The following is a 19,153-nucleotide window of genomic DNA, read 5'->3' as shown; positions in this document are numbered from 1 at the left end:
TCTTTAAGTGGATTGTAATGAGACCAACCAATTCCTTTCTAAAGATCTCTTCTGATAGATGTGAGTTTTTATGTTTTTTTTTTCCAGTGTCGAGATTAAAGGGTTTAGCATAAAGCTCAAGAGTAAATATCCTTAATAGGATGGAGACAATCAAAGGAACCGTAATTACATCTTATTGAAAACATTCTGTAAGTGGGGAGGAGATGAGAACAAATCTTACCTTTTAGAATCCGCTAAATTTATTTCAACTTTACACTGTGTTTACTTGACATTTGAGCCACAATAGCGGCGGGATCCTTTTTCATTAGAACTATCCTGGGAAATTCTTTCATGATCTGCTCAGATGTGGCTTATCTCACCATCTGTCACCACTGCAGAAAATTTAGCGTTGAATTCAAACACTCTTTTGTGCATAATCTTTTGATGTCAAGCAGGATGCTCAGAACAGACAACAGGAATAAGTACTAATCCAGGGTTCACCACTGCCTGGCACTGTTCTAGGTCCTAACGGGTCCCTGTTCTTTTCAGTATTTACAGCCTAAAGGGGAAACAGACAAACATTTCAAAATTATGTGCCATTTGACAAGCGTTGTAACGAGACATGGTGGGGGTGCTATTGGAACACACAAGAAGAGTGTCTGTCCCACTTCTTGGGTTAGGGTATTGGTGGAAATACGGGGAGTGGTAGAGTGTTGAGGTGTGTTTGTGTGTGCATGAGGCATTGGAGATATGTTGGTGGAGGGAGGGGAGAGGAGGGGTGCAAGAGGTGATTTATAAACAGAGACCCAAATGATAGAGTGGGTATTATTCAGGAGGAAGGGTGTGCCTTAAAAGAAGACACATTATGTGCCAGGATCCGAGGGGAAAGGGGAATAGGTATGTAATTTAGTGTGTCAGATAAATGGTTCTCAAACATTAATGGGCATATGAATCACCCAAGTTTAATGTTAAAATGCAGATTCTGATTCAGTAGTTCTTGGGAGGGACCTGCATTCCTGGGTATCTTAATAAGCTCCTAAGTGACATCAGACCTGCTGGTTCACAGACCAAACTTTGAGTAGTGACAAAGTTGATTTCCAGTAACCGGACACTTCTCTCTCTCTGGAGAAATAACCGAATATTTCCTTAGCCATTTTCAGTCCTGACGATGACCTACTTAGTCACACTGCATGAACCCTTAATGATGGCAATGTGGTGGCGACTCAGCATCTCATTCATATATGACATCTGTACGGGAGCCGACTTCTCTTCCCATAATATTTTTAAAATCACTGCTTCCGATTCTGCTTTTATACCTTCTTATCCACCTTGATCTACCTCCTCGTGGAAACACATTTAGCAGTTTCAGCATGAGACCAGCCTGAAAGGATGTGCTTAATAAATATTATCAATGTTTGTCAAAATCAAAGAAAATGTCCCAGGGAAGACCTTGCAGCCTTCCCCATTAGCAGCAACATATAAGGCTGTCCTGTATCCCGACAGCCATTTTTTTAATGTCAACTTGAATTCACTTTAATAAGGGCATGAGTTTCATGTGTCTGTCTCTGCCTCATCCTGTAGCAGCCAATGTTCTGTGGCTCTCGAGATCAGAGACAATATCTTTGAAAATACTCTCAAATTTCCATCGCCATCCTAAAGGCATGGAAGCAGATTGGGCTGCGTGGTAACGTCACCTACTGGGAATTCACACCCGTGTCACATGCTTGAAATGAGAAGCCTCTCTACATGTAGTTTTGTATGTTAGGCATCATCAAATTGATTTGGAATGCGTTTCTGGGGGCTAGAAGATGCATTCGGTTTAACTCTTGGTACCGTGGAACTGTGTCCCACTCATCAGGGAATGCATAGATTTTACTCCCACTAATGGGAGTCTACTGCCCTGTTTAATTCTCAAAATAACAAACAAACACATACACACACATATATATTTAAAATACATTTCTTTATTTGTGTTATACAGACTTCACATTGGGACAAATGGAGTGAACCTCACAGGCAACCAACACTTTCCAAAATCCTTCCGTGCCTTCATTTCCAACTGGGATCTCACGTAATCTTAAAGGCAGATGGGCTTTCTTACCAAGATATATGTGGGTAGATTTGTCATTGTCTCTCCTTCCACTAGACTAACTCAGCAGTTCTTAAACTTTTTTATGCATAAAAATTATTATGCGCCTTGCCAGGGACACCTGGGTGGCTCAGTGGGTTAAGCGTCCAACTTCAGCTCAGGTCATGATCTTGTGGTCTGTGGGTTCGAGCCCTGTGTCAGGCTCTGTGCTGGCAGCTCGGAGCATGGAGCCTGCTTCAGATTCTGTGTGTGTGTGTGTGTGTGTGTGTGTGTGTGTGTGTGTGTCCCTCCCCCACTCATGCTCTGTCTCTGCCTCTGTCTCTCTCTCTCAAAAATAAATAAACATATTTTTTTTTAATTACTATTCACCTTTCTACTTGCAGGCAGATACAACATGCTTTATGCAGAAACAAGAAATTTCCTTGCGTGATCTTTTACTTTTTCCTATTAATCCTTATTTTGGACCTAACTCTCCATAAGTTTGATGTCATCCCCCTCTAGAGCAATCAGAGATTGTTGAAGCCCTTTTTCTACCCTGTTTTGTATTCAATCTGTGTCATCCTTACTTCTCAGCCTGTTTCCTCCATATTCCTAGGCTGTTAACCCTGTAAAGAGAAATGGGAGATGTCCTAACATTGGAAAATGTGATTTCCTTGACTCATGAGCTGTTGCAGATCAAAATTAGCTTGGTCCACGGGCTTACCTTCCACATATAAGTGGTTTTGGAACCTAACAATGATAAACTTTTGGCATTCGGGTAATTCCTATGGCCAGGAAAGCATTCAGAGGGAGCTCTGCAGCTAACTTTGAGGTACAGTCACCCTTAAGTGACAGCCAAAAAGTTATAGGTCCCCATTCTGAGAAATCTGTAAAAATAGGGCTGAAAGCTTGGGCTCTCCATATTTTACAAGTGATTTCCAGAGCTGGAAAGGACTGGAGATTTCACTCCCAATGTTCATTTGTAAGTGAAGGGACAGACCCAGATATGCTAAGCAGCAGAGTCCCTAAGGATCTAGAGCCTAGTACCACACTCCTTTCTTCCTTCCATTGCCTTTTCCCAGTGAAGCAAAGATAATATGAGTGCTATCCTTTCATTTAAATTAAGTTCATTCTAGTCCTCAAGATGGCAACTATAAAACAGATTTTACTTGAATTATTCTGTGTAAGTTTTACCTAAACCTGTGATCCATTGTGTACATCATTAACGGTCATTAAAAAAAAAAAAGCCATTCATAGTAATTTAGTGGAAATGCTAACAGACTATACTTATGTATTTTTGACTTATGTTTAATTGCAATGTAATGAAAATTGACCAACTTAGCACTTAAAACATGAGGATTATATATTAGTTAGAAATGCATTGTTTAACTGATCTTCTATTTGGTGTTTTCTTTTAAGAGAAAATTTTTAAATGTTGGCCTGATAATTGCATAAATAATTATTAGATCATATTCCAAAAAAATGTTTATGATGAAATGTACATATTCTATGTGGTCAAGGACAACAAAAATAAAATGCATACACTTCAGATATCCATACATTTTTTTAAATCCCAAATTTTCATATTTTAGAAATGCTTAAGATCCAGAGGACTTCTTGTATTTAAATTAGGTTGAATCCAAAATCTTCCAGAGTATCATGAAAACCAAGATTGGTAATAATTTCAACCAGACATAAGGGGAAGGAAGAGAAGTCTAGAACTTTGGAGGCAAAGAAGTTAAGATAATGCCCCAAACCCCAGAGATACAAAGAGATGAGGTGCATTTTCTTTTTTTTTTTAATGTTTATTTATTTTTGAAAGAGAGAAAGAGAAAGTGTGAACAGGGGAGGGGCGGAGAGAGAGGGAGACACAGAATCCGAAGCAGGCTCCAGGCCCCGAGCTGTCAGCACAGAGCCCAACGCGGGGCTCGAACTCACGGACTGTGAGATCATGACCCGAGCTGAAGTCGGACGCTTAACCGACTGAGCCACCCAGGTGCCCCATGATGTGTATTTTCTAAAGCCCACATTCTTTGCATGGTCCTGCCCTGCCTCCTGATTGAAATTATAAACTTTGAATTCTGGGCAGAAATAACGTGGCATTTCAAAAGCATTACCTGGGGTCCTAAAAACTGCTTGCTCAAGAAAAACTAGAAGTCAGGCAGATGCACTGTGTCCATCTGGGCGCTGGGAGTCACTGGATTGCAGGTTCCTGTTCCCAAGGGAATAGTTCTCAGCGGCTCCAACTGCGGGAGGGAAGCCAGCAAAGCAGTGTCGGGGTCAGCAGGATTGGCAGTGCTGAGCGCCGCCCGAAAGATGATTTTTGTTAAACCACGTTGTGTGTCTTCTGTTCTGAGTATGGAGGAGACTCACTGGAATGTGTTCTCTTTTGTGTTTTTGGGGCACAAACAGCAACTTGGAGTCCCCACTGATGTACGAGGTCTGCGCACCGCAGCAGGGCAGCACCAGCGGCGGCTGGAGAGGCGGCCTGGGGAGCTCCATCACAGCGTGTAAGAAGGTAACCTTGCCTAGCGCGGCTCTGTCTCTCGGATTGAACTTGAACGCGAGTGTAGTTTGACTCTCCAGGTACTTCTTCTAAAGCAGAGCAAAACAGCAAAAACGAGCAACGGAATGGCCCACAGTTTGCTTGCCCGGATAACCTCTAATGCTGCTAAAAATGTAATGGGTGAAAAAGACCAGAAAACTCAAACAGTTCAGAAAAGTACGACTCGAAAATTCTAAGCCCGCAGTGCCCCACCTATTATGTGGAGCACCTAAGTCTGTATCTGAGAAGCATTCCTGGCTGCTATTTTCTCAAAGAGAAGGGTGTGCTTGGCTTATGTTATGAAGGGAAACAGAAATGCATTTCCTAGAATACAGACTCCAGAACTCATAAACAGATCTCGCTTTAAGCGCATTTGCTGAAAGCTGTCATTTGAATAACATAAATTCATCTACTTCTTTTTCCAGCCAATCCAACTTAAGGCCTGGAAACTTAAAGCGAAGTGCCCAATTTCCCACCTAAAGCTTTTGTCACTATGTGATGCAGAATTCCAAAGGAGAATGTATGTTTCTTCTCATCCAAACTTACAGGGTGTCACACTGGATTACTTCAGTAATTGTTTTTTTTTAAATTTAAATTACTGGGGCATCTGGTGGCTCAATCATTTGTGTCTGACTCTTGATTTCAGCTCAGGTCACGACCTCAGGGGCCGAGATCAAGCCCCACATCAGGGTCAGTGCTGGTAGTGGAGCCTGCTTAAGATTCTCTCTGTCCCTCTCTCTCTGCCCCGCCATTGCTCATTCTGTCTCTCTCTCTCAAAAAAAAAGTTAAATTGTAAAAAATACTTATAGGAACAATTCAAGACAAATTCTATTACTAAACATATTGTATAGATATATATTATTTATGCACACATACTCTACATTATGTATGCATATATGTATATTAATTTATTGATTACTATACCCAGTTAAGCAGCCTTATTTATTCTCTGCTTGTGTGGTGTTTGTATTGTTCTAAGTAACAAAGAAAATGACACATATCTGTGTTAGAGAACATAAGTTGATGATAGAAAAGTAGCATTAAACATAATTTTACAAAAGTATTTTCACGCATACATTCATAACCAGATATAAAAATAAACTGGTCTCATTAGTTCAAGGCTCTAATTACCATGTGTTATATGATCTATTATTCTTTCTCATACAATTCTCATAGAAGAGTCAGTGCTATAAATTTCCATTTTAATGCAGAAAACTGAGACACTATAATTCAGAATGATTTTGAGTTTCTTCTAAGAGAGGTCTTCAAGCCCTGGGTATGTTCTATTCAACTCTGTAACTCCAAATTATAATCCTCACCAGATGCTATACATTTCACAAGGCTAAATCATTTTTCATTTATTCTCATTTTTTTTAAATTTTTTTTAATGTTTATTTATTTTTGAGAGAGAGACAGAGCATGAGCAGGGGAGGGGCAGAGAGAGAGGGAGACACAGAATCTGAAACAGGCTCCAGGCTCTGAGCTGTCAGCACAGAGCCTGACGCGGGGCTCGAACTCACAGACCGTGAGATCATGACCTGAGCCAAAGTTGGACGCTTAACCGACCAAGCCACCCAGGCGCCCCTTATTCTCATTCTTAAATAACTCTATTTCTATTGATTAGAGCCCACATGGTATTTAAATTAAGGATTGAAAGAAGACTGCCTGAATTTGACACCCAGTTCAGTCATTACTAGTTGTGTTATCGTGCGCAAATTACCTGACCTCTTCATGCCTCAATTTGCTCATCAGAAAAAAGAAGGTGACAGCTGAGCACAAGTGAATTAATAGACATGAAATGTTTAGAACGGTGTCTGGCATATGGTAAGCACTCAAAATAAAGAGTGTTTATGAGTAATATTATCCCACAGGAAATTTTTCAGTAAGTATGTGATGCCAGAAAAAAATTTTATATATACATGACCATGCTGAGAGAGTTGGTACCTTGTGATCTGTTATGTCAGCTACGTTTGTTTTCTGGAGATAGAGGCGGTCGATTCATTTTTTATAAATCGTGTCTGGAAGGTACTAAATAGAGCGTTTGGGGGCTGAATATCTGTTCAAGAAATTAAAACCCAAACTCAATCATTTATTATATATTTATATGTATACATGTAATATAAGTGTATATATACAAGTAGAATTTAAAGGTTTTTTTAAATGTTTATTTTTGAGAGGGAAAGAGGTTGCAAGCAGTGGGGAGACAGAGAGAGAGAGAGAGAGAGAGAGACAGAGAGAGAGAATCCCAAGCAGGCTCCACACTGTCAGCACAAAGCCTGACACAAGGCTCGATCTCACACCTGTGAGATCATGACCTGAGCCAAAATCGAGAGTTGGATGCTTAACCGACTGAGCCACCCAAGCGCCCCAAGAATTTAAAGTTTTAAATATAATCCTACTCACACCACCACCACTTCTAGAACTATTAGTAAGTTGAACCATACGAAATTTCCTTTATTACAGATGAAAAATGATCAATTATAGGCAATTTCATATGGTCCAATGTAAATACATTCAAAATTCCATCAGATCTTAGGGAGAGATACAAGAATAAATATATAGTCAGGGTCTAGTGTGGGAGACAATATCGGTTTCTCAGTTGAAAAAATCAAACTAAGTAATTCACCAGTTAAATAATTATGTAGGATGTCTACACAGTTTATAGCAAAAAGCAGAGAGAGACCTTTGACCTGCAGCAGACCATAACCTCCAGAAAGCGAATCGGATCTTAGTTTAGACTTTGAAATACGGCTGAGATTTGAATGAGCGCAGAGAAGAGCCAAGCAAATTTATTTAGGAAGGGTTGCTACAAATGAATGCAGGAGAAGTCAACCCCTTTGCATCCCGGAATATATTTTTCTAATGTTGTGGTCCATTCCTTTCATTTTAAGTACTCTCTTCCATTTACACAATAATTGCATTTAAAGGCAGTTTAAGTAGCCGTGAATATGCCACATGGTATATGCCTTGTAGGCTCTAGTCGTTCCACTTCCCCTCAAAGAGTAGCTCACTGTTGTTTTCTTTTTACATCTAGCATGTAGGCCCTCAATAAAAAGACATTGAATATTGAATGATTTCATGCCTTTATTGTATATCACTGCAAGCCGATTTAAGTGATCATGGATCAATCTGGGGGAAAAAAGCTTGTTAATCACAGGCAATGGGTCTAGGTAAGTGAGACTATAAATGCACATATAATGTATGTTCAAAGAGACAGAAAATACAAGCAGAGCTTTATCATAGAAATAGCAAGGCTGTCCAGCTGAATCACCACTGTTCAATCAACCTTCAATAAGAATACCATGGATCATTGAAATCTGTTGGTAATTCCCCAAACTGATTTTATGGGATAGCCTCATCTTCTTCCCCATCAGATCTTCTTATCAGAACTGACATATTGCTAAATTAACTGGTGGAAGACAGGAAACAAGGGTCCAGAAGATAATGCATTAGTTGGATAATCAGCTTCTGAAAACTTGCAAAAGGACTGAGTCTCTCTCCTGAGTGTGTCTCATGAAATCCCTAAGGGTTGCAGGAATCCTGCCCACTTGCAGATGCTGTCATTCCTCTTTGCTGTTGGTGAAATACCATTACTGGAGGCCACAGCTGTGGAAAAAGCCATAGCATCAGAAAAGAAAATGACTTTGGTGGACTTATTTGAAGGAGGAAATCCTTAAGGGATTGCCTTGCACCAGAGCTAAGATGATCATACAGCCCAGTCATGGTTTACATGTATTATCCTCCCATTAATAGACCCCGTTTTGTTCTCAGAAGTGCTCCTTGCGCAATAAGTTACATGGTTATCCCAGCTTGAGCTTCGGAATGATCCTTTCTCTTTCTTTTTTCCCCCTTCCTCTAAATACTAGGAAAGGTATCAGATAAATTCTCACCGAGGTATTAGTCATTGTGTAGGTTAATATAGTTGTAACAAATAAAATCTGTTTTTACTTAGCTACTGCTACAGCTAAACCAGTGCGATTGCCCCCGCCTTTAACTGCCCCTGGGAATCAAGCCTATTGAACCTGGACCTGACTTCAGAATTCTACCCATCTTGAAGCTCCAAGCAGACACTACCGATCCATCCAAGTTGGAATGTGAGATAGCCTCTGTGTCACCATAATTTACTGAGCTCCAAACGCTGGGAGAGTTTTAATGTATGCAGTGTGATACTCCAAAATAATGCATCGAAAATGATGGAATTTCGGGGCACCTGAGTGGCTCAGTCAGTTAAGCATCCAACTTCCGCTCAGGTTCATGAGTTCAAGCCCCCACGTCAGGCTCTGAGCCTGGAGCCTGCTTCAGATTCTGTGTCTCCTTCTCTCTCTACGCCCCTCCCTGGCTTGTTCTCTCTCTCTCTCTCTCTCTCAAAAATAGATGAATATTTAAAAAAATAAATAAAAGGATGGAATTTCAAAATATTGAAGGAACAAAATGGGAGAGAAAAAGTAGCTGGTGGAAAGTGAATAATAGAGCCCTCTGTAGAACCTCTTGAATCTTACCTCACATAGATCTCGCCTGATGTTCCCCGTTCTCATAGGACCAATCCTTCTTATAAGACAAATACAATCATCACTGTTAGACTGAATCATAGGGATTTCCATTAAGTGAGCTAAGTGATTATAAATGTTATCCTTTTATATCTAGTAGACACTAAGTGAAACACTTTTATGTTGTTTTTATAATAAATATCCACTTTCTCTAGAAGTCAAGTAGGATCCCAAGTAACAAAGCTGGACTTAGAATCTAAACATCTGAGATTCCAGATTTCCCTTTTACTGTGTGATCTTAGGCCAGTGACATAACTTCCCTGACTCAGATGTCCTGGGGTTGGTATGACGTTTATATGCAAAAAGGTTTGTGTAAGTTCTTGGCACACAAAGTTGACGCTCAATCTGTATTAGTTGATTCCAAATAAACAATCTTCCCACAAGGGAAAAAATTATTTAAATAGAATTTTAAAACCAACCTGAGGTAGTATCCATGGTCCCCCTGTTACGTTGAATTTCTGCTGGGTTTTCTTCTACTTTGAAAGCATTACACTCAATGTCACATTTCTGCAGTAGCTGGACATTTTCAATCCTCACTTCACTTCCTGGACTGAAGATTTGCTCCTTGGGCTATAGTGGAATCAAGCCTCTTGTATAGGATCCATGTGGCGAAAGAATTGTTGGGGAGAAACCGACACCCCAAGTTCCTTCTCTTTTTATGTCATGTTAATTAAATCCACACTAAACCTAGACTAACCCAAGGCTACAGACTGAAAACATTTCAGGTTCCCAGAGGTAGAGTTTGATCTTCACAGGATATCTGATCATCTCTTTGAAGCTTCAAGAGCATTCTTTGCCATGACAGGCCTCCTTGAAGCTGACTGTAATTTGTTGTCAACAGTAGCATAGAAACCTCCGAAGAATTGGCGGAATGGATGTCCCTGGCAACTTCATCTTATTCTGTAAAATACACTTTCATCTAAGCTCATCTCAGTTTGATGACATGTAATTAACGAAAGCAATTCAATTAATGTGTGCAGGCGCAGACTTACAAATTGGGAGGCTTTTTCAGAATCTGATCTGTATCTCCAAAGACACTTTTATTGGTCAGGATTGTCTTGCTCTGGGCCAAAAGCCCCAGTAGTATTTCCAGGAAGTGCATGACAGAAAACAGCTATAATATGCTGTGCTTCTAGAAGCTGATTTCTTACAGGAAGGAAGAGCTTTAAAAATGTAAATATGCAAATAAGATTCAAAACAAAATCAGCATAATTGGGTGTGCTCACCTTTCTGCAGAAGGAAGATACTAGGCTTTTTGCCCTGGAGTATACAGCACTCACAGCTTTATAAATACTCTCTTCTCATCATGCAGCCTGGCAATGGTCTCCAGACCCAGCTCTTTAGACCAGAATGGTCTAAATTTTGTCACATGGCCTAGGTGTCCTGTTTTATCACCATTCTGCAAGAGTAATCAGAGGCATTGAAGAAATAAGGAGGTTTTTAAGAAAATAAATGCAGAATTGTGCTACTAAAAGTGATATTTGAAGAAAGCTTTAGAATTTCATAGTTCTGAAAAGAATTCCTTAGACCAAAGGGAGACAGGAATCTAGGATGCCAGAAGGAGCACAGGTGATGTGCCCCAGTGGGTGGGGCAGGGAGAGGAGAGGCGGAACCTGCACACAGACAGTGGGAGGAGAGACACGTGGGGAAATCAAGATCAGGAGTGAGAGTTAAACAGAACCGTGAAGGCTGTCTGTTTAAGCGGAAACATCCGTGAGCTGTGATATCATTGAGGTCACTGGGAAGAAGAGCTTGGAGACAAAGTAGCAGAAGACGTCCGTGCATTCAGATTCAGCCAGTTCCATCTACAGAGCCAGCCACAAAATTCCCTCCAGGAGTCATTTCACTAAACACCTAAGGAAACTTCTGAGTACATTGACATCTCCGAGGCCATAGTTGCACTGAGGCCAGAATGCAGATAATGAGGGCCCTGGTGGCACGAATTTCCTCTGCCTTCAGCAAAAACATGTCATTGGAAAATGTCAGTTCAGTAATCCTATGTGGGAGACTTTGTTCAAAACTATCAATTATGGCTGATTTTGCAGTTTGAAGGTGATTCAGCTTCGTATTCCAAAATCAGTATGTTTGAAGACTTCTATTCAGGACTCCACACCACCTCTCTCTGCCCTCCGGCAATGGTGCCACAGTGCTTACGATTCCAACATGCTAGTCTTACTCTGTCCTCTTCCGCTGGGTTCCTTGAGCATCCTTTCTGCTATGTGTGAAGAACTCCTGGAAGGATCTTGCAATGCCTTTTCTTTTCTCTCTTTTTTTCGAGCAAAAAGTAGGACTCTGAAACCCTAAAATAGCTTAGAACATTTTGTGGAGTTGGGGATGATGCTATGCGATGGGAACCAGGGAAGTGATTTTTTTTTTCCCGATCCTTGCAATTTCCCCCAAACCTGTACATTACATGTTAAATATCTGTCTACAAAAATGCAAGGGATCTAAAGTTTTAAAAAATATCTAATCTGTCATTCAAAATGTTTTTCCTTTCTATGTTTGGGTGTTTAAAAGACCCGTCACCCTTCCGCCCTACCACTCAAGCCTTAAGGCTTGCTCTCTTTTCCTGTCAGTCTCCCATCTAAGCCATCCTCTTGATTTTGGAGTCTGGAGTAGATACTGCATTCGCCATCGGCCCTAACAGCTTCCACCTTTCCTGTATCTTATCAGCTTTGCCCTTCTGATTGAAGTGCCCACTGTCACTTCTGGCGGTGTCAGAGCAGGAAGGAAGGATATGACTCAGATAAATTGGAACAGCCCTCTGAGGAGGGCTTTTGGTTCATGAATCCCTGACAAGGAGCCCCCCATTTGGGTGTTTGTAGTTAGGAGGCCTTTTGAAAGTTAGACCCACCCTGAAAGACGCACATAAGGGCTCATACTCTACAGGAGGGAGAGCATCCAAGAAGTGGGTGTCTCCCTTAGCAAATGACATGGCCATCAGCTTACATATTAAAAGGTAGATGCTTCCAATAGCTTCTTTCAAATAGGAGAAGAGTCAAGAAATGACAGTTTTCCCTTTCTTATAATTGCCAAAGGCCAAAGGCATGCAACAACTGTCAAGGAACACATGGGCACTGAATCCACTGTCTCTTGACCAATGGCAAATTTTGCACGATCCACACTTTGCAAACCTACACAAAATAATCCAAAATGAATGGTAAACCTTGATGCGTATCTTATATTTTCCGACATACTTGTTTTTCTTGTATTTTGCTTCTCCTAACATTAAAAATCATATTCCCCTCACAGATCATATCACCATTACAGCATTATACTGCTTCTAAATAGCAATTAAATAGCAATCAGCTGTCCTCTATTTATATGTCTCATTTTATTCGGTTTAAAACATTGCTGACCATTCATAAATTATACTATATTTGCATTTCCTGAGTATATCTGTTTCTGTAACTCTTGCGTTTTATACTTGAGACTCAAACTCGGTTATCACTTTCATGCAGAAAAAGCTCTGATCAACTTTCAAAGCATTCTTCAGCCAGCTGACATCTGTGTGATGTGGCAAAAGGAAACAAGAATGGTTTGATATTTCCGAATTGTCTTCTGTGCTCTTATCCCATTCTGTGACTTCATTGAGATACAGTGTGGTTTCCAGGATACAAGTAATTGTGTGGCCCAAGAAAAGCAGGAAGATGTACGAAACTGTTCCTGAGGCTCTGTGTCGTTTGTTTCTTGCCGCATTAGGATGCACTGTGGCCAAGGTCAATACACAGGGTCTCTAAATTCCACACGCGGGGACATGAATTTCAGATAAGAGAGGCTTTTTGTTCAAGAAAAATCTCCATTTTATACTCAGATAGTTTCATCCATGTGTGACACTTAGCAGAGACGGATGTTCCATAAATCAGTATATTCCATGTTTATTTATCAGAAGCAAGTTTAGGTAGGTCAAATACCCATTGCTAAAAGCCTTACATAGGTAAGGACTGTCCTGCTATGAAAACACAGTGTATCTGGAGGCCAGTCCTTAGTATATTTATGACAACGTTGCCTTCTTTCTTATCTGGAGGTAATCCCTCCCGCCCCCTCCACTGTAAAGACAGAGAACGAGTTGCAGATCCCTTGCTTACCGTTTTCTTACCAGCCTTCCCAACCAGCTATGCCTCTGATCTGGTTCTTTCTAGGCACTTTCCTCCTCTGTAATGGAGGATTGTTTTGTTCCCGGACCTTAAAAAGCTCCCTTATTTTCCGATACTTTCAAAATAATTGTCGACCAAGAAGAAGAGGCTGTCAAGCAACCAGAAGCATTTATTTCGGGCCTTAGACACAGAGTGGACTGACATTAAGAGAGCACTCTGAATTGCAAGAGGGGCGTACGGGCTTATTAAAGACAAAAGGCACCAGATTGCATAACTTGTTTTGAAGGAATTATGATTGGTGCTGACAAAGCCAAACTGACTGAGGCAGGATTGGCCATGTAGCCAGTAGGTGTTTTATTATCTCTATTTCAGTCCAAAGTAGAAGGATGTATTTCAGGAGGTCGTACAGTTGCGATTGACAAAAGTTGGACGTTCACGGTGTTCCCAGAATTGAAACAGAAGATGGGCATCGGCCTACTTTGTACTCCGTGTCCTCCCCACCCTACTTTGAAATGACACCGTTAGCAATGTTTACTTCACTTTGGAATTTTCTTTCACATAATCAATTACGAGACTTCCGAATTGTAACAGGTGTCAATGGAATCCATGCAAGAATACGTCACACCTAACCAAACAGCAATCATATTACAAAATGTGTCCAACGAACAGGAAAACATCCTTTGGAAACCTTTTCTTGTTTTGTCATAGGACACTAAACAGACATGAACTCAGGCAGCCAGCCACTAGAATCATCATTAAAAGGAAAATGTTATCTTATCATTTAATTAAACCTTCAGTAACGGAAGACTGAACCAATTGAGTTTTTTATGCTAGTATTTTTGTTTCTTTCACAGAAGCTTTACGTCCAGTTTGTATATTGTTTCTTCCTGGGATTTCAGTGTGCTTGAAATAACATTATGGTTTCCCTGTGAAATAATGGAAAGGCATTATTTCCCAGAGTGGAAAACAAAAAATTACAGAATTCTCAGAAAGTGTGCTAAAACACAGATTAAATAACATGAAATTACATGTGTAAAATTACACAAAATTTTCTGACCGTGTGTGTGTGTGTGTGTGTGTGTGTGTGTGTGTGTGAGTGTTAAACGCTACTAAGCCAGTGACTAAACATTCCAAAAATATAATGAAACACATCTGTGGAATCTTAGAGTGCTTCAAGACATTACAGAATGTGTGGCCAAGCTCAGCACTGGATTTCTTGTCAGTGAAAAAGCAAAACGTTTCTTTTTCTTCACTTTTCTCGCTACTTACTCTGCACGGCCGTTATGGTCTCTCTGCTGTTCTTTGAGTACAACGAGCAAACTCCTGCCTTGAGCCTTTGTTTTTGCCAATGTTCTCTGCCTGGGATGCGCTTCCCCCAGAAGGATATGTGGCTGGAGCCTCATTTCATTCAGATCTCGGCCCACTGTCACCCTCAGAGAGGCCTGCCAAAAAATACTTTCCAAACTAGCGTCCCTTACTTCTTGATCCCTTTCTCTGGCTTTATTTATCCTCACAGTAGTTTTCATTGTGTCCCTGCATTTCTTTCTCTGTCTATAAAATTTATTTGATTACGGTCTGCCCTTCCCCAACAGAATGAGAACAAGACTGTGTCTGTTTTGTCTTTATTCTTGTCTCGTTCACCACTGAATGCCCGGTTAGTTAAGCAGCTCCTAGTGAAAACAGCAAGTGTTCTCCTGTGTTCTTTGCAGCATTATTTACAACAGCCAAGATATGGAAACGACGTAAGTGTCCATCAGCGGATGGACGATGGGTAAAGAAGATGCGGTGTATATACACACTGGAATACTCCTTAGCTGTAGAAAAGGATGAAATCTTGCCATTCACAACATGGACGGACCTCCATGACAGTATGATGCTAAGTGACTAAATCAGACACAGACAAATGCTAATATAATGTCACATTTCAGGTCACTGTACTATACCCTTCACGTAAATAGCGAACAGAGAGAGATGGAGAGATGTAAATGTTGAAGGATCTACGCCCATACCCCAGGGGAGCTTAACAAATATGATATTACGCCATCACCTCCTGAACTCCCATGTCTATATACTTCTAATTGCCTTTCCCATGGGATAAAAGCATCTTGTGAGGAACAAATTATATTTAAATTACAAAACAAGATGAAAAAAAAAGCCTCCAAACTAGCAGGTGTTCAACAAGTAGTTGCTGAATGAATGAGTGAGGGAATGGACGCTTGCTGTGGATGGCATTGTCCTTCTCTTTGAGACGGCAATCGGAGTTAGCATCCGGTATAGTCCAATTCATGCTTTACGGTTTTATGAATAAGGTCTTCACCAGCGTAGAATCCAAGTGAAGAGTTTCATTTTAGAAGAATCTTAAAAAGGAACAAATATCCCATATCTTTACAAATTAAAGGGAAGATAAGCCACGACAAAATACCACTATGAACCTAGTAAAAGGTCCAAAATGAATTTGAAGCGAATCTGACAACACCGGGTACTGCTCAGGATACGCGGCAACGTGGACTCTCATACCTTGCTGGTGGGAATGGAAAGTGGCAAATCCACCGTGGAAACCAGTTTATCAGTTTCTTACGAAGCGACCACACCACCTATCCATCTCTCCCAAGCAAAAGAAAACCGTAAAGTGTGACAAACCAGTAGGCCTATGTTTGTAGCAGCCTTATTTGTATTTACCAAAAACTAGAACCAACCCAAATGTTCTTCAGTGGGTAAATGTGTGTGTGTGTGTGTTTTTAATCTGAATGTGGGGTGCCTCGGGGGCTCAGTCGGTTAAGCATCCGACTTTGGCTCAGGTCATGATTTCACGGTTCGTGAGTTCAAGCCCCGTGTCGAGCTCCGTGCTGACAGCTCAGACTGGAGCCTGCTTCCGATTCTGTGTCTTCCTCTCTCTCTGCCCCTCCCCCACTCGCACCTCTGTCTCTCCCTCTCTCTCAAAAGTAAACAAACATTTAAAAAAATTTAAAAACGAATAGAAATCTGCATGCATCCATACAATGGAACACCACTCCATAATAAAAGAAGTGTTGAACACACAACAACATGGATGAATCCCAAACACATTAATTATGCCAAGTGAAAGGAACGGGTCACAAAAGGCTACATGCTAAATGATTCCACATACATGACATTCTAGAAAAGACAACATTTTAGGGATAGAAATCACATCAGTGGCTGCCAGGGGCCAGGACTTAGGAGGCATTCGACTAAAAGGAGCAAAAGGGAATTTGGGGAGAGTGAAGGAGTTGAACAGTTGTTCTACATCTTGATTGGGATGGTGGTTACACAGTTATGTGTGTTTTTTAAAACTCAGAGAACTTTACACAAAAAAAAGGGTGAATCCTTTTTTATTTTTATTTTTTAAAAAATTTTGTAATGTTTGTTTGAGAGAGAGAGACAGAGACAGAGTGCAAGCAGGGGAGGGGCAGAGAGAGAGGGAGACACAGAACCTGGAGCCAGTTCCAGGCTCTGAGCTCGCAGCACAGAGCCTGAAACGGGGCTCAAACTCACAAGCCAGAGGACCATGACCTGAGGCACAGTCGGACACGTAACCGACTGAGCCACCCAGGCGCCCCCCAAAAGGGTGAATCTTATAGGACCGTGATATCTCTATGAAGAAAATGTTATCTGCAGTAGAGATGCCATTGATTATACTGCGGAGCACATAGGTGACAGCATCTCTGAGTAGCTTCCTTCGTCCTAATCAGCTGTTTGCCATCTCTCACTTACTGTGCAAATCTGATTGACCTACTCACATTAAAGTCTTCTTGTGCAAGAAACATTTAATTAGGTTTCTTAGAGAGAGTCTAGAACACAGTGGGAGCCTGGAGATTCTTCTCTACATGATGCCCATGGCTCTTCCAATGGGCTTCCCTTGCTCCCTTTATTTTATAGGTCTTGCTTTTTCTTTCTTTCATGAAAACTGTATGTCACATTTGAAAGAATGATTTCTTTGGACAGTGTTTTTCATACTGTGACATGCTATTTTAAAAATGGTATTTGTTTAAAACCCTTGAGTAAGCAGAGGGCCAGGGGTGCTGGGCCTGGAATGTCCACCCAGGCGCTGTCCAGCCTGCAGACAGCTGAAAGCATTGATGTCCTACTATTCCAGCACTCTTAAATTCTCTGAGTCTACTTGTTTGGAGGGGTTGATAAATCTGTGTTTTGAAGAAAGATGAGTCTTTTTTTATGTTGACATTATTCAGTTAATTTTAAGGAGCCTTCCATCATTAATCACCACTCATGCATTAGGCAAATACAGCATTTTGCGTGTAAAAATTTCCTCCTTAAAAGGTTTGGTGCTGCTTTACATCTTTACACTTAAAATGACCAGAAAATGAAATTTGATAATATTTTGATAGTATAGGACTACAAAATGCAGATCTTGCTCAAATTTATAATTCTTTGTTACCTTCCGGGGCACCTGGGTGGCTCAGTGGGTTGAGGGTCCGACTTCAGCTCAGGTCATGATCTCATGGCTCGTGAGTTTGAGCCCTGCGTTGGGCTCTGTGCTGCCAGCACGGAACCTGGAGCCTTCTTCAGATTCTGTGTCTCTGTCTCTCTCTGCCCTTCCCCTGCCCACTCTCTCTCTCTCCAAATAAATAAACATTAAAAAAATTAAAAATTCTTCATTACTTTTGCATAAAACCTTGAGAGAAATAAAAGCCTTGCAGAAATATAAATATCATTACATGCCTAGATATAACTTTTAAATTTTATTCCTATTGAATAAATCACTCACAAGTAATCTTTCTGAAACACAGTCATTGGAAAAGAAAACTATAAATCTCTATTACACCAAATACCAAGAAAATTTTGGTGCCAAAAAACAAACAGGTGCGCAGGACCAACTGTATGTCAGGAGATACGTGTGGAAGATAAATTGAATAAGATACTCCTACACCCGTATCATAAAAGGAAGGAAAAGACACGCACGCACATTCCAAAACCCTGAGATAGGAATATTGCTTTCATTATAGAGATTTCACCAGAAGAGAGAAATACTTGCTATGGGAAGGGGAGCCTGGATGCAACTAGTTCTTAATGAAGCCTGGATTCAATTAGTTCTTGATGGTTGGGAAAGAACATTGTTAAAAAAAATTCAAGGGGCAGATGAAAAGATATGAGGGAAACCATGTGCATCATCAAGACTGTGCTCTTTAGTAAACGAGTGGGCATAGTGCAGTATCTTAAACATCGGAGCTGCATGAAATGATTCCTGAAATGATTAACAGGTAGGAGCTGAGTTAGGTTCTGTCTTCGATGCTAGGCCATAGTTTGGCAACAAGCCCATAAAATTTTGGGCTCACTGTCAGCAAATAGTTTCCTTCTTTACTATGTCTCAGGGCCTAGCCCAGTGTCTGATAGGTCTGATAGATGGTAAAACGCTAATATATCCTGGCTCAATTAATCAATTGAGGTTTAAGGTCTTGGAATAGAATTACGTAACATCAGCAATTTACTGACGGAAACCTTTTTGTGAACACCTCAAATAACCAGATGCTGGGCACATTTACTATTCCTAATGTCTATTAAAAATCCCTCATTGTGAGTGGCAACGTTAACTTCATCCTGTGGATGGCAAAACTGAGCCTCAATGAGGATAAGTGACTTGCCTTGGGCCACACAGTTAACTGGTGGAAAGATTGGAAACTGCAACCAGGTCTGTCTTGAAAGCTTACATTCTTATCCTTCGTTGTGGTTTCAGTGAGCTGGGTAGATTTGAGAAGCAGAGGGTGAGGGAGTGAGGGGGATAGAAGAAGCAGACAATTACAACATGAATTGTTAGGACCCCAGCCTCCCCTACCTGCCCTTCTCAAGTATCATCCCCACCCACCTTTACGCTCTGTCAATTCGCCATGTTGAATTTCTCCATACTACCCACCACAACTTGTAACTAATGTGTATTTCAGTG

At 40.8% G+C, this 19,153-nt stretch overlaps 1 protein-coding gene across 3 annotated transcripts in view; it reads left to right on the top strand.

Annotated features, from left to right (window-relative positions):
* Positions 1–19,153, top strand: part of SPHKAP (SPHK1 interactor, AKAP domain containing) — a 159,952-nt gene that overhangs the window by 32,161 nt on the left and 108,638 nt on the right. For all 3 annotated transcript variants that reach the window (XM_027048610.2, XM_027048603.2, XM_027048619.2), the window contains exon 2: positions 4,460–4,565. In XM_027048610.2, the coding sequence (XP_026904411.1) occupies positions 4,460–4,565 (106 nt within the window). The remainder of the gene's footprint in view (positions 1–4,459; positions 4,566–19,153) is intronic.

The sequence above is a fragment of the Acinonyx jubatus genome, chromosome C1 (genome assembly GCF_027475565.1).
Source record: "Acinonyx jubatus isolate Ajub_Pintada_27869175 chromosome C1, VMU_Ajub_asm_v1.0, whole genome shotgun sequence".
Taxonomy (NCBI): Eukaryota; Metazoa; Chordata; class Mammalia; order Carnivora; family Felidae; genus Acinonyx; species Acinonyx jubatus.
The sequence above is the reverse complement of the archived record's forward strand: the minus strand, read 5'-3'. Positions and strand labels throughout refer to the sequence as shown.